We start from the raw sequence: 13,020 nt of genomic DNA on the forward strand, positions 1-13,020 counted from the left end.
CTCATCAAAATCCAGCTATGAGCTAAGAGAGGGTGCTCTTGGTCACACTCCATCATGTGTGTCCACATTGGGAGGACCATGTCATCTCTCTTTATCATATTCGATTCCCCCTATTGGGGCAGCCACATACACACATCTTGCTTTGTGTTGAGTGCTAACTTCTACACCCCATTGTGGCATGAAATCCTTGATCTGAGAGGGTCAATCAATTATACTCCCTTTCCCACATCCATTTTAAAAATCCACTCTCGTTCAAGTCATCTTGCTAGAAGTCATGGGAAAACCTATGCATGTTACTCGTCTGAACTTTCACTCAGGGTTAAAAGGCCAACTAAAGTGGAAATGATTTTCATCACTGTACTAGAGCACAAGCATACAATACCATCAAAATTAAAATCGGGGCATGCAGAACAGCCCTCCAGAACCAGCCGATATCAATGAACCATTTCAATGATGATTTGGGATTAAAAAACCATAGCCACAGCTCCACAAACTGGTGTTTGAGAACGGCTGATGCAGTACGTCATTCACTGGCAAACATGGCACAAATTTTCTGCCCAACTTTCATGACGAACATTCCAAGAGAACAAAACAGAAGTACACTACCAATTCAAACTCAAGTGAAATTATTATGTATTACAGCTTTGAATTGCCACATACAATGCACATTTGTGGATTTAACATTCCTTGCAGCATCCAACGGATTACAGACACCATTAAACAGCAAACTTGCCCTAGTTTCACACTTTGGAAGCTTGACATTTGAGAGATCACCACCAAGCAAGAAATGTACATCAGTATACTATGATTTATTGCAGCACCACCAACCACCTCAAGGACAATCCATCTCGTATTATAGAGCTAGTAATTGACTGGAGTATTCTTGTAGTAAGAGGTGGTGCTGTCTCACATCCTATCAAACGAGACTCGAACTAGTTCTTTTGTTCCTCCTTCGCTTTCGGGCGGAGCAACCAATAACCGATAGCAAGAGCAGCTGCTACACCTGCATACAACGCAACATTGCTAGTTGATGATGACTCAGGAGCTGAAGTTGGGCCAGATGAGTCAGGAGTTGCAGCAGTTGCTTCCTCATGCTTCATTGCCTTCAAAATAAGCAAATGTTAGATCCAGTAAAAGAGCCCAAATTGTCTCCTTATTGCCCATACCATCCTCAGTTCCTGTTTAGCAGCATTTCAATCCACTCAACATTGAAAGAAAAATACAAATAACAGTCAAACTGCTAGACAACCAACCATACCTGTCTGGCCTTCTCCAGCCTCTCACGTTCCATTTTCTGAGAAAAACAGTCATCCCAATTAATATTAATAAACACTAGATTGCAAAAGAGTTGCAAATCAAAATACAACAAAGAAATACAAGGTGAAGAGACTCCCATTTATTACAGTCATTAGTGCAGCATTACAGTGCCCAGGCTTCTCAATCAAACACAATGGTACGGTGCCCAGGCCAACCCATCAGTAGAATAATTGAGATGAGAATAATGACAGCTGTAAAGAGTTTGAAAGATGCTATGCAGTTGGAGGCTAATTTATGCAGGTGTCCACTATCCCACAAAAAGTCAGAGACGATCCATGTATTCATGATCCAACTTAAAAAGATTCATATATAGTGAAGAAATATCAGGGACTGACACGTGCATCAACAGTCCAAGGTAGGCAGGTATCCACAATCACACAGAAATGCGGAGACAAGATTCTATCGGCTGTAGTCAAGATCCAACTTTACAGGATTCAAACGTAGTAAAAAAGAAATAATATATGATCATAAAGGATTGGCATGCCTCCCACTGAATATCCTCATCCTGAGGAGACTTTGAAAAGGAACTGTTGCATCTGCCCACAATGAAAGCAAAGTCCAGTAAAAGCACCACGTTTGAGCACATGCATCAAAGTTTTCATACCATGCACTGTAAGGCACTTCCTAGTGGGCCTAGACAACCCAATTCCTAGAGTTCACCATGAAAAATTCACTTTTTCCTGTTCAGGAACATCTTGTTTGCCTGCTAGGAGATTCAGATGAGGTGAGAGAAGCTGATTCTAGGGATGTGGAGAATGAAGACGAGGACAAGGTGAGTGATGTTAGTCCAGTGAAGTTAGTGATGATGAGAATGATGACGATTTGATAGTGAAAGCAAAGAAAGTTGTGGCGGCTAAGGTGTCGTAGCACTCAGGCTCGTGGACCAAGAGAGTGCATAAAGTTATGCTTGTATTCATACCAGCACATGAGTATAAAGAAACTGGAATCACTTTCTTTGCAAAGGAGGCAGCCTACAGGCCAAAGTTTAAAGATGTGGGGTGGCTGGGTGGTGTGTGTGTGTGTGTGTGTGAACCCACATGCACATGCATGCGTATGCGTGCACACTTTGCACACATATGCTTGCTTCCGTTTTGCACACTCACACAGTATCATCACTAAGTGTGCACGGAGAGAGCCTCTTCTACTGCTGCTTTTTCCTTTTATTGCCGCCTTGTTTTCCCTCCTTTCTGCCCCCTTTCAGTTCTGCTCATGTCCATGGACGCATGGCACCTGTTTTGAGAACAGAACTTGTGGTTTGTGGTTTGCTGTAATGTCTCGAAAAAAAAAAAAAAAAAAAAAAAACAAAGACATACCTGCCGTCGTGGAGCGTCATCATCCTCATGTCCTGGCAGTCCATGCGCCAACATGGAGAGCACGTGGCAAAGTCGCAGGCGGGGTGAGAAAGAATGATACACTCCCTCCCCCCCCCCCCCCCACCTATATAACACCCCCCAGCCTATAAAAGAAAAAGGATACCCCTCCCCACTAGGGGGACTACAGGGGCATAAGGGAATGCTGCTACGGGCTGAGAGAGAGAGTGAAAAGAAGAGGGAAGAGAGAAGAAGAGGGAGAGGGAGAGAAGAAGATGAGGATAAGAAGAAGAGGGAGAGAGGAGAGGAGAAAGAGGAAGAGAAGGAGAAGAAGAAGGGGTAAGGAGAGAGAGAAGAGGGAAGGAAAAAGAAGAAGGAGAAGAAGAGGGAAAAGAGAGAAGAGGGAGAGAAGGAGAGAAGGAGAAGGAGAGAAGAAGGAGTGATAGAGAAAAGAGAAGTAGTGGGAGAGGAGTGAGGAGATAGAAGGAGGAGTGAGGAGAGAAAAGAAGAGGGAGAGAAGGAGAAGGAGAAGGAGAAGGAGAGAGGAGAAAGGAGGGAGAGAGAGTAGAGGAATAAGAGAGAAGTAGAAGGAGAGAGGAGATGAGAAAGAGAAAGAGAAGGAGAAGAAGAAGGGGTAAGGAGAGAGAGAAGAGGGATAAGAAGAGAAGAGGGAGAAGAGGAGGAGAAAAGAAGAGGGAGAGAAGAAGAGCAGGAAAAGAAGAAGAGGAGAAGAGGTAGTAAGAGGAGGAGAAGAAGAGGGAGAAGTAGAAGAGGAAGAAGAAAGGGTGGAAGGAGAGAGAAGAGAAGTAGCGGAAGAAGAAGAAGAAGAAGAAGAGGTAGTAAGAGGAGAAGAAGAGAAGGAAAGAGAGAGAGAGAGTAGGAGAATAAGTGGAGAAAGAAGAGAGGGAGAGAGAGAGAGAGAGAGAGGGAGGAAGAAAGAAGTGAGAGTCAGTAACTGCAAGGAGCCACGTCCAAACCACCCTCTCGGAAAAGGACCCCATCTAGCAGTCTCTTCTTCCGAACTTGTCAACCCGAAACCCGTCAAGGTCCGGACTGCCCAATCTCCGCGAGGCGAATGGCTCCCAAGAAGAAAGTCGCGGGAAGCATAGGCGCCTAAGCCACTGGTAATGCTGAGGGGTGAGCGGAATGACCAACGGAGCACACACGAATCAAGCCTAGGTTCTAAGCGTTAAAAAGCAATTTAGGAATCAATTCTCGTGGAAGGGATGAAAGGATTGATGTCGTGCATAGGGTCTTGTTTACTCTAAGAGCTAAGTTGCATGCGCGAAACGGTAGAGTTGGAATTCGCACAAGATTTTAGGCACGGAATGATAGCTTTTACACACATAAAATGATAAGGTTATCACCTTACTTCACATAAAATGATAGCTTTTTAACCAGTTTAGTGCATGAATAGTCATTTAGAATTCACGTTTCGCAATCATGGTTAAAAGAAACACATGAGATGTTAATTTCTGTTCATGAGATACACTTGCTGCGTTAGACAAAACCTTAGACTTTCATAGATGCAAGTCACATGTGATCTGGGCATTAGGAATAAGTATAAGTTGCATGCGAATTGTTTCATCGATCTTGCTGTGGATTATCGCAAATGGATACGCCCCTAGCTTAGTTGAAACTGGTGACCTAACCCTAAATGGATTGTTGACCCAAGTTATGCTTGGCGGTTTGAAAAGGTTGTAAATCCCTTGAGCAAGTGTTTTAATACATCCAGTTAAAATTTTGATTATGCATGCAATGGGATTGTGATGCCTTGAAGCAAGAGGTGGTGCATTCAACTGTTTGTTAATGTGGTTTTGGATGTTAACCCAAGTGGGAAGTGTTTGATGATTTCATGGCCGGGTCTGAGATGACTGATTGCCATGAAAACGAAAGGGATGTTTTCCCTAGCAATTGTTATTATGCTGGTTGCTTCAGCTATGATTGATTTCCTAAAGGGATAATTAAGAAAGGATGGCGCTAGCTACCCCCCGCAAGCCGCCAAACCCTAACCAAGGGGGTTATGCATCCGTGCCGGGAATGTGGACCGAACCCACCGCGAGAGGTCTCTCCGTGGAAATCACTTGGCGTAGGAGGACGCTTGGGTGCCAGTGGAGGCTCTGGCCATAAATCCCAATGCCTCCGGGCCCTACACAAGTGTTCTATGTGACTCGAGATGGGATCTCGAGATCTTGATACTAGTTACAAGGCAGAATCTTGGAAGGATAAGCCTTCAGGTTTTATTGCCGGAAGACAGAAGGATTTTTTTGCGGAGGAAGAAAGGAGCACTTAATTCTCTTGTATGGGCAAGAGACACACATTAATCCGAAGATAAATTAAGCATAGAAACAGCGAACGCCCGTTCCAGTGCATAGGAACGGATTAACGTGTTCCGAGAGGTACAAGCCCAGGAAACGCTGGCGAAACGTTCCAGCCTGTTCCCTGGCCCGTTCCTTGGCCGTTCCCTGGCCGTTCCAGCCCAGCCATGTAATTTTTCAATTTTTTTTTAAAAAAACTCATGTTTGACGTTTTGCTCCCGCCTATCGCCTGTCCCCTGTCGCGCTCGCCTGTCGCCTGTCCCCTGCGCCTGCGGCCTGTCGCTCCACACGCCCCCGCCTATCGCCAGTCACCTGCGGCCTGCCGCTGCGCCCGCGTGTCACCTGCCATTCCACGCGTCCACCTGCCTCGCCTGCTTGTGCTCCTCCGCCTGCTTCGTGCACCTGCCCCGCCTCCTCCGTGCACCTGCCCCGCCTGCTCCTGCTCCTCCGCCTATTCCCCCGCCTGCTCCTGCTCCTCCGCCTGCAGGCTGCTCGGCCTGCCACACCTACCTCGCCAAGGCCGTGGGCGTGTGCCGTGCCTACTTCTGCGCATCTGACTCTCCCACCTGCCTCTGAGTCTCCCGCCTACGTCGCGTGCGGCACACGGTACACTTTGGACCTTGGTTGAAATTTTTGCAATTTCATTGAACTTTGACACATGGATGTTGAAATGTTGGCTGCAAATTTCTGTAATTACTAATTTCATTGAAGTTTACAGTTTACTGATTATTTGTCACTTCTATATAGATGGCAGCATTGACATCTATGGGATCTTCATCATCCTCAGCAGGTACTTCGTCAACAACTGGACGAAGTCGAAGCACTACTTGGTCATCGTGGGATGAGGTAGATGCAGGGGTGCCATTGAGAGGTGGAGGGGCTCGCCCTTGGAAATGCAAACTTTGCCCTTATGCTCGCACTAGTGGGGCTGATAAAGTGAGAGCCCATCTTCTACATGAGGAGGGGAAAGAGGTGCGTTTTTGCACCAATGTATCAATTGAGAAAAGGCAGGAGTTACTTGACCGCATAGCCACTTCTATGGGGAATTCACATGCCAGGAGGATGCCAAATATAGCAGTGGATCCAACAACATGGACTCCAAGGCCAACAGGGCATGGTACTTCATGCAGAAAACCACCAGGATTAGTGGCTATGCAGCCTTCTCATGGGCCATCAATGGCAACAGGTCGTGGTGTTAAACAGAGTTCATTGCACACTTCATGGGAACCAAAGAAAAAAGAGGAAACAGATGCAGCAGTGGCATGCTTTTTTTACCATGACCATATTGCATTCAAATCAACCAGGTCACCTTATTTTTTAAATATGGTGACAAAGATTGCAGAGTATGGACCCACATATAAGCCCCCTTCATCAGAAACTATCAGGACTACATTGCTTCAAAAGGAGAAAGTAGCCATAGAGATTGCAACAGCAAATATTCGCAATCAATGGGCAAGAAATGGAGTGACATTGATAGCAGATGGATGGAGTGACACACGCCATAGGTCCATACATGGTGTTGTTGCATATTCTCGTGGAGATGTATACTTCATTGGTAGTCATGATGCTTCAGAGACTGGAAAGAGTGCAGATGTATTGGTATCCGAGTGGTGCGAGGCAGTGCAGGCTGTTGGGGCAGAAAATGTAGTGCAGTTTGTGGCAGATGGTGAACCTACAAATAGGGCAGCAGGAAACATTTTAATGGCAATGTATCCACATATCACCTTTAGTCCATGCATGGCGCATTGCTTGAATAACTTGTTGAAGGATATTGGAAACTTGCCATGGATTGCATCTCTTGTTGCGAAAGGCAACAAGATTATCACATTTATATGTAATCATCAGTACTTGCATACTAAGTTTCGCAAGAGAAGTGACAAAGAACTTCTTAAATACTCGGATACACGATTTGCATATAACTTTCTTATGCTCGGTCGATTGCACTATTGCAAAGGTGCAATTCGGGAGCTATTTGCTAGTGATGAGTATGAAAATTGGATTGGGGCTGCCACTGCTACTGCTGTGTTATGTAATGTATATGTTTCTGATAGAGATTTTTGGGATGAGGTTAATCGCACCAACCAAATGGTTGATCCTATTATGCACATGTTGAGGCTTGCAGATGGCATGGATCCATGCATTGGGAAGATCTATGAAGGTATGGATCGCATGATTGAGAGGTTGGAGAGTTTGGAACCAAATGCAGATAGGTATGAGCAGATCAAGGAGTTATGCATCAGCAGATGGAATGAGTATGACTCTCCTATGGATGCTGCAGCATATGTGCTTGATCCTGAGTTTCAAGGAAAGATGCAAGAAAGAGACCTTGAGGTGGTCAAGGCTTGGAACACATTGCTTGCAAGGCTTTATCCCAGCCGTGAAATGCAACGCAAAATTAAAAATCAGCTCTCTGTATATCCGCAAACATTAGGGATGTTTGGTACAGAGGATGCACTAGAGGACAGGATAAATATTGGGACTACTTTATGGTGAGAGGACTACGGGGCAGAAGCTCCAGAGTTGCAGAGTTTGGCTATTCGTATTCTTAGCCAAACAATTAGCTCTTCTTGTTTAGAGCAACTATGGAGCTCATTCAATCACATTCACTCAAAGAAGAGAAATCGTCTTGGTACAATGAAGACGAATGACCTAGTTTATGTGAGCTCCAATCTTCGCTTGCTAGCTCGTACATCAGTTGCAAAGGCTGATTCTTTTATATGTTGGGAAAAAGATGACGATGATGATGATGGTGATGATGATGGGCACGATGTTGTTCAGCAGGATGAGCATTCAGGCACAGTGGAGCCATCTTCCATGAATCAGAGCACTTAGTAGCTAGCCTTTTGAAACTTTAGAGTATTGACTTGGAAATTGGAGCTCTTGTAACTTGGATCTTTACTATTTAGGCTTTAAAGTTTAGTGCATATTTTGTGTTTTTGCATTGCACACTTGTTGCCAGTTGGACTTATGCAACATTGTTGATTAGAATGTTGAATTATGAATGCGACAATCCATTGCTAGTTACAATGTTTTGAATCTTTATTATTGTTGAAACTTGATTATTATGTCTCTAGAGTCTAATTTCATGAATTATGGTTGATATGATCTCTCTCTCTAGATTCTAAGACAAGTGTTGACTCTCTCTCTCTCTCTCTCTCTCTCTCTCTCTCTCTCTCTCTCTCTCTCTCTCTCTCTCTCTCTCTATATATATATATATATATATATATATATATATATATATATATATATATATATATATATATATATATATATATATATATATACCGTTCCCTCACTTTGGACGTTCCCCCCGTTCCAGTTCCTGGTAACTATGAAGTTAAGGAAGTGTTTGATCTTGTTTTAACTTGTCTTCGTGTCTGTGGCCTAAATTACGTAAAGGAACCTGTGACTAACGGGTTAATTAAGAAAGCTGCTTTTATATGTCAAGCATAACGTGGTAGGTAATTAGATAACTAAAACAACCCTCGAGGGAAGCGTGATGGATGTGACCAATGGGTCTATCCTACAGAAGGGTGGTCTCGGTCAGCCGAGAGCTTTCCTCAAAGGAGATGTTAACAGGAAATGTTAGGAAAAAGTCGATCTATGACCTTAGACAATGTTGACTAGGAACCCGGACTTCAGGTCGATCCTAGTGGGAACGGCCGGATTAGTTCCGTTGCGGACCAGACTCGAGAGACCCTAGTTGGCAAACCCTGTGTCATTCCTTGGGAGTGCCGAGCGGTGTCTTCTAGATATATCTCTCGATAGACTGCTAAGACGTGTCCCGCGATTCGAGGAGCGGGCATGTTACATTTGCAGTACCTCTTCTTCAACACAACCATCTTCATAGATTTAAAGGATCAACATGTCAGACCACAATGACAAGCAGAATCGTTGGGATTGATAGGACCCCCAAGATCATGAGGAGCATGGGGAACTACCAAGATCGTGAGGATCATCAGGACTGCCATAATTGAGAGGAATTGTCAAACACAAAGACCATCATGATTGTGACATGGATCATGAACCAAATTGTGGTGATCGGGCCGGCCCCTTACCATATTGGACCACAATGACAAGCAGGATCCGTAGGATTGAAAGGACCGACAAGATTGTGAGGATCATTGGGAACTATTGAGATCGTGAGCATCATCATGACGATTGTCGTAATTATGAGGAATGATCAACATGAAACCCATCATGATTGTGACATGGATCATGAGCGAAATCATGGTGATCGGCCCCCTATCCCTCGTGCCTTCCACCCACCCTAGGTGCAAGTGCCATCCTCACCTTCAACCTTTGGTAGTTTAATACCATCTCTCTCAGTTTGCCTACTATGGATCCATGTTAAAGTGCTTCCACAAAGTCAGCAGTTGTCTAGGGCCAGCTAAACTCTTATGCCCACTCCTCTCTTTTCTTAAACTCCAATGGTGTAATCCTTATTCATGTCAAATACATCTGCACCGCCCTTGAAATCTGCATCCAATTGTCTTTTCTCTACCCAATCAAGACATTTGCTCATCAAATGACCCTCGAGCTGAAGCTAAAACAACTATTTGTCTTACATTCCTCCATAATAAAGGACCACATCAACAATATGGAGAAGATTCGAGATGAGTTAGCATTCCTTGGGAAGACCATCCAACTAGAGGACAAGGCTGTGAGACTCTTGTCACATCTCCTCTCCCCGCAAGTATGATGTTTTCTACATCAATGTCTATTCACTTTTGTATAGTTGGCAAATCAGAGAATTGACAAAAGAGAGGGAAAGAGAAGAAAGGTAAACATGAAATGGTTGAGAAAGATAAGGTGAGAAGTTTAGAGGTCATCCCACGTACCCTCACTTTGCAAAGACCACTCATCCAAAGGAAAAATGCTGGCAGAAACACCCCCACCCTGAAGAAACACCCCCATCCTGACCTAGGGTAAAGGACGGTGTAAAGTAGTCAAAAGCTATGCCAGCCATGATAATAAAATCTATCCTCGTGCATGTATATGAGGTGAGTAACACTGCATTGGCTTCATCGTTGTCAAAGAAGCCTTGGCTTGTGGATAATGATATGCCTAGTCACATCACTTCTCAAGAGTCACACAATTGGCTCCAAGATTTCCATGATAGAGGAGGCTCCGTCCCCATCGATGACAGCTCTTCAATGCATGTTTGATGTGTAGCCACTGTTCCTCTTCTCGGTGACCAACAAGATCTATGTTCAACAAGTGAAGTATTTTATGAACCAGATTTGGGCTTCAACCTTTCTATCCATCTACAACCAGCCTTCCTCTTCAGATAGGGCGGTAAAACCTGATCAAGCACTTAATTACAGCAATTAGTAACTGAGCATAAACTGAAATGCACACACTACCTTAACAATCTTGGACAATAGACACCCAGTTGACCCCAAAACTTGCGCCCCTTTTGATATTTCTTTAACTTCAATTGCTGATGGACAATGTACAAGTTAAGATTCCACAATCTCCTTTGCTGATCCAAAAGCCCCTTGCGGTACATACAATTAGCAAGCGATTTGGGCCACTTGCCCCTTGATTTTCACCTAGGATTTGCACAAATGGAACCACCAACTGCCGCAAATGCTACCCAATTTACAATGGACGGGCTAGCATCTAAAATCCTTGCCAAATCCACGAATTTCAGGTGCTCGTTTCAATGTACAATGCCTTCTGTTGGCACAAGTCCCAAGGTTGCTATCAAACCCTTACAAAAATTAGGGTTTACTGTAGAAATCCTCCTGTTGTCCACCAAATTTGGCTATAAGATATGCAGAGAATGGCTACAAAGCATTGAGATCTATTGAGAAATTTACTAGAGAGTGAGAGAAAGCCAAGATGAGAGAGATCTAATTTTCTTTGCGAGAATATCCTAAAATCTGCCTGGTGCCTGTCCCATCCTACATTCAATGCAATCATCTATTGTAGGGCACCTCCAAAATGTTGTTACCTAATTAGCAATTTTGTTGCCAACCCTTGAAAGGTGTCTCCCTGCTATTGCTTGCGGTCACAAATATGCCATGATCAAGTGTACAGATTAATTCTTGCTCATGCCATATGAATCCACACCCCATGCAAACGCACCCTTAACAGGACATCCTCGAGACCAACCATGCGTATCTATCCTTGCCATATCATTATAGAACCTTCTAGAAGATATGCCATGTCATCGCTTACATCATCAATAATGTCATCATAGAACCTTCTAGAACATATACGATGTCATCGCCTACATCATCAATGATGTCATCATGACACATTCAAGAAGATCTTTAGCTGCCCTCCAACACCTATCACCATAGAGCTCCTCAATCTTACCAATGCCAATCTTGGGAGCTCAAGGAGTCCAGACCTCCAAGTAAGTAACTTCGAGTTCCAGTTCTAGTTCTTGTCTAATCATGGTATCTAGTCTTGTATTGTCTTCCATTATACTCTTGTTGTCTTGTCGCCTTGTAATCTTGTAGCACGAGAAGATCTTGTCTAATATTATATTGTATCTTGTTCATTCTCGTCGAGGAAGATCTTGTAATTCTAATATCTTGTATCAATACCTACGGTCTCGGGTTGTGGGACCCTTTATATCCTATCGAGTCCTTTTGTCTATATCTACGGTCTCAAGTTATGGGATTTTATGTATCTTGTTAAGTTATCATTATACCTCGTACCCCTACGTGGGATTATCTTGTAATCCAAATTCTTGTAACAAATCTTGCATCTAGTCTAGTCTCTCAAGCACAGTCTAATGCTCCCATAACACTTGCTTACTAAGGCCTCCAAATAGCTATCTTTTGCACCAAATTGATGTTCCTTGATCAAAAAATGGACCAACAGCTCTCTGTGTGTGTGTGTGTGTGTGTGTGTGTGTGTGTGTGTGTGTAAACTGACTGAATGGCCCAAACCTAGCCCCCAAAAACGTTTTCTCAATTTGCATGGCATTTTTGCCAAGTGGCAGCCTTCTTAATCCATTTTTCAACATTATCCAACCATTTAATTAATTTTCAAAATTAAACAATCCTGAAAATTAATTTCAGCACTTCTAACTCTATCCAAAATTAAATGTGCCCATCCATAGTTAAATTGGCTAGGCCATTTGCAACCTAGAAAGGTCCCCAACCTCCGTTGACCCTTAGACTGGCATAAATTAATTAATTAATGCTAGTTCCTAGTGTCACCACTGACACTTATTGGCCAAAATAACTATCCTAGTGTTGAAACTGACACCAACTAAACCCCAAAGCCTAGCTGGCATAACATATCACAACTTTTGCCCTTGATACCCACTGCATTCTCATGGTCCTTGGCCTATTACCATGAAATAACTGCCATGTGCATCACATGTGCTAAACAACCTTGCATATTTGATTAATAACTTAATCAATTGATTAATAACTTAATCAAATGTTATCAGTAAGATCAAAGCATCTTAAAATTTCACATCCCCATAACACCATCTATGGCCTCACACGGCTTGGCACTAAAGTTGTCTTCACTCAATAGAAAGTTAGAATAGAGAATGCTACATCACATGATATCCTCTGGACTATCAGGATGGTGTGCTTTACAAGTTGACAATCCTTGCAACTCATTTTTCTTCAAAATTGGGGCTATTATGACATGCCACTGTGCTCATCTAAACTTTGTCTCCATTCAATAAGGTAGCCTTAAAGTTTTGGCAAAGGGGTTAACTTCCTTCATAGTATAAGTCAATTTCTCCTAGCTTTCTACAAAGCAAGTAACATCCGGAACCATTTCCCAAGCATACAACCCATTGAGCTGTGAGAGTGCACAACCGAAGACATTGTCTGTAATGAGACTAATGGGAATAAAGACTCACCATGCCTTTTACGGTGTTTGGGTATGCACGCACTCTTATACTTGTACTTTATATAGATTATCAAAAACCTAAAGTAGTACGAGATTTTGGACCTACACATTGAGTGTCATGCTCTCACTCTCTTTCTCATTCTCTACTCTGAACTCTGCACTCACTCCCTCCGAATAACAAACTGGTATCATAGCTAGCAAAAGGCAGCTCAAGAGTGCACACTTCTCAAGGCATGGTGAAT

The 13,020-nt window shown here is 43.4% G+C and overlaps 1 protein-coding gene across 1 annotated transcript in view; it reads right to left on the reverse strand.

Annotated features, from left to right (window-relative positions):
* Window positions 1–609: 609 nt before the first annotated feature.
* LOC148012435 (uncharacterized protein At2g27730, mitochondrial-like) overlaps window positions 610–13,020 on the reverse strand; it is a 60,586-nt gene continuing 48,175 nt past the window's right edge. The window contains exons 2-3 of the mRNA XM_087669575.1: window positions 1,259–1,294; window positions 610–1,103 (exon numbers count right to left, since the gene is read on the reverse strand). Coding sequence (XP_087525701.1) covers window positions 933–1,103; window positions 1,259–1,294 — 207 coding nt within the window. The 3' untranslated portion in view covers window positions 610–932. The remainder of the gene's footprint in view (window positions 1,104–1,258; window positions 1,295–13,020) is intronic.

Source organism: Lygodium microphyllum, chromosome 27, assembly GCF_053477565.2.
Source record: "Lygodium microphyllum isolate KBCC chromosome 27, Lygodium_microphyllum_v1.1.10, whole genome shotgun sequence".
Classification (NCBI taxonomy): Eukaryota; Viridiplantae; Streptophyta; class Polypodiopsida; order Schizaeales; family Lygodiaceae; genus Lygodium; species Lygodium microphyllum.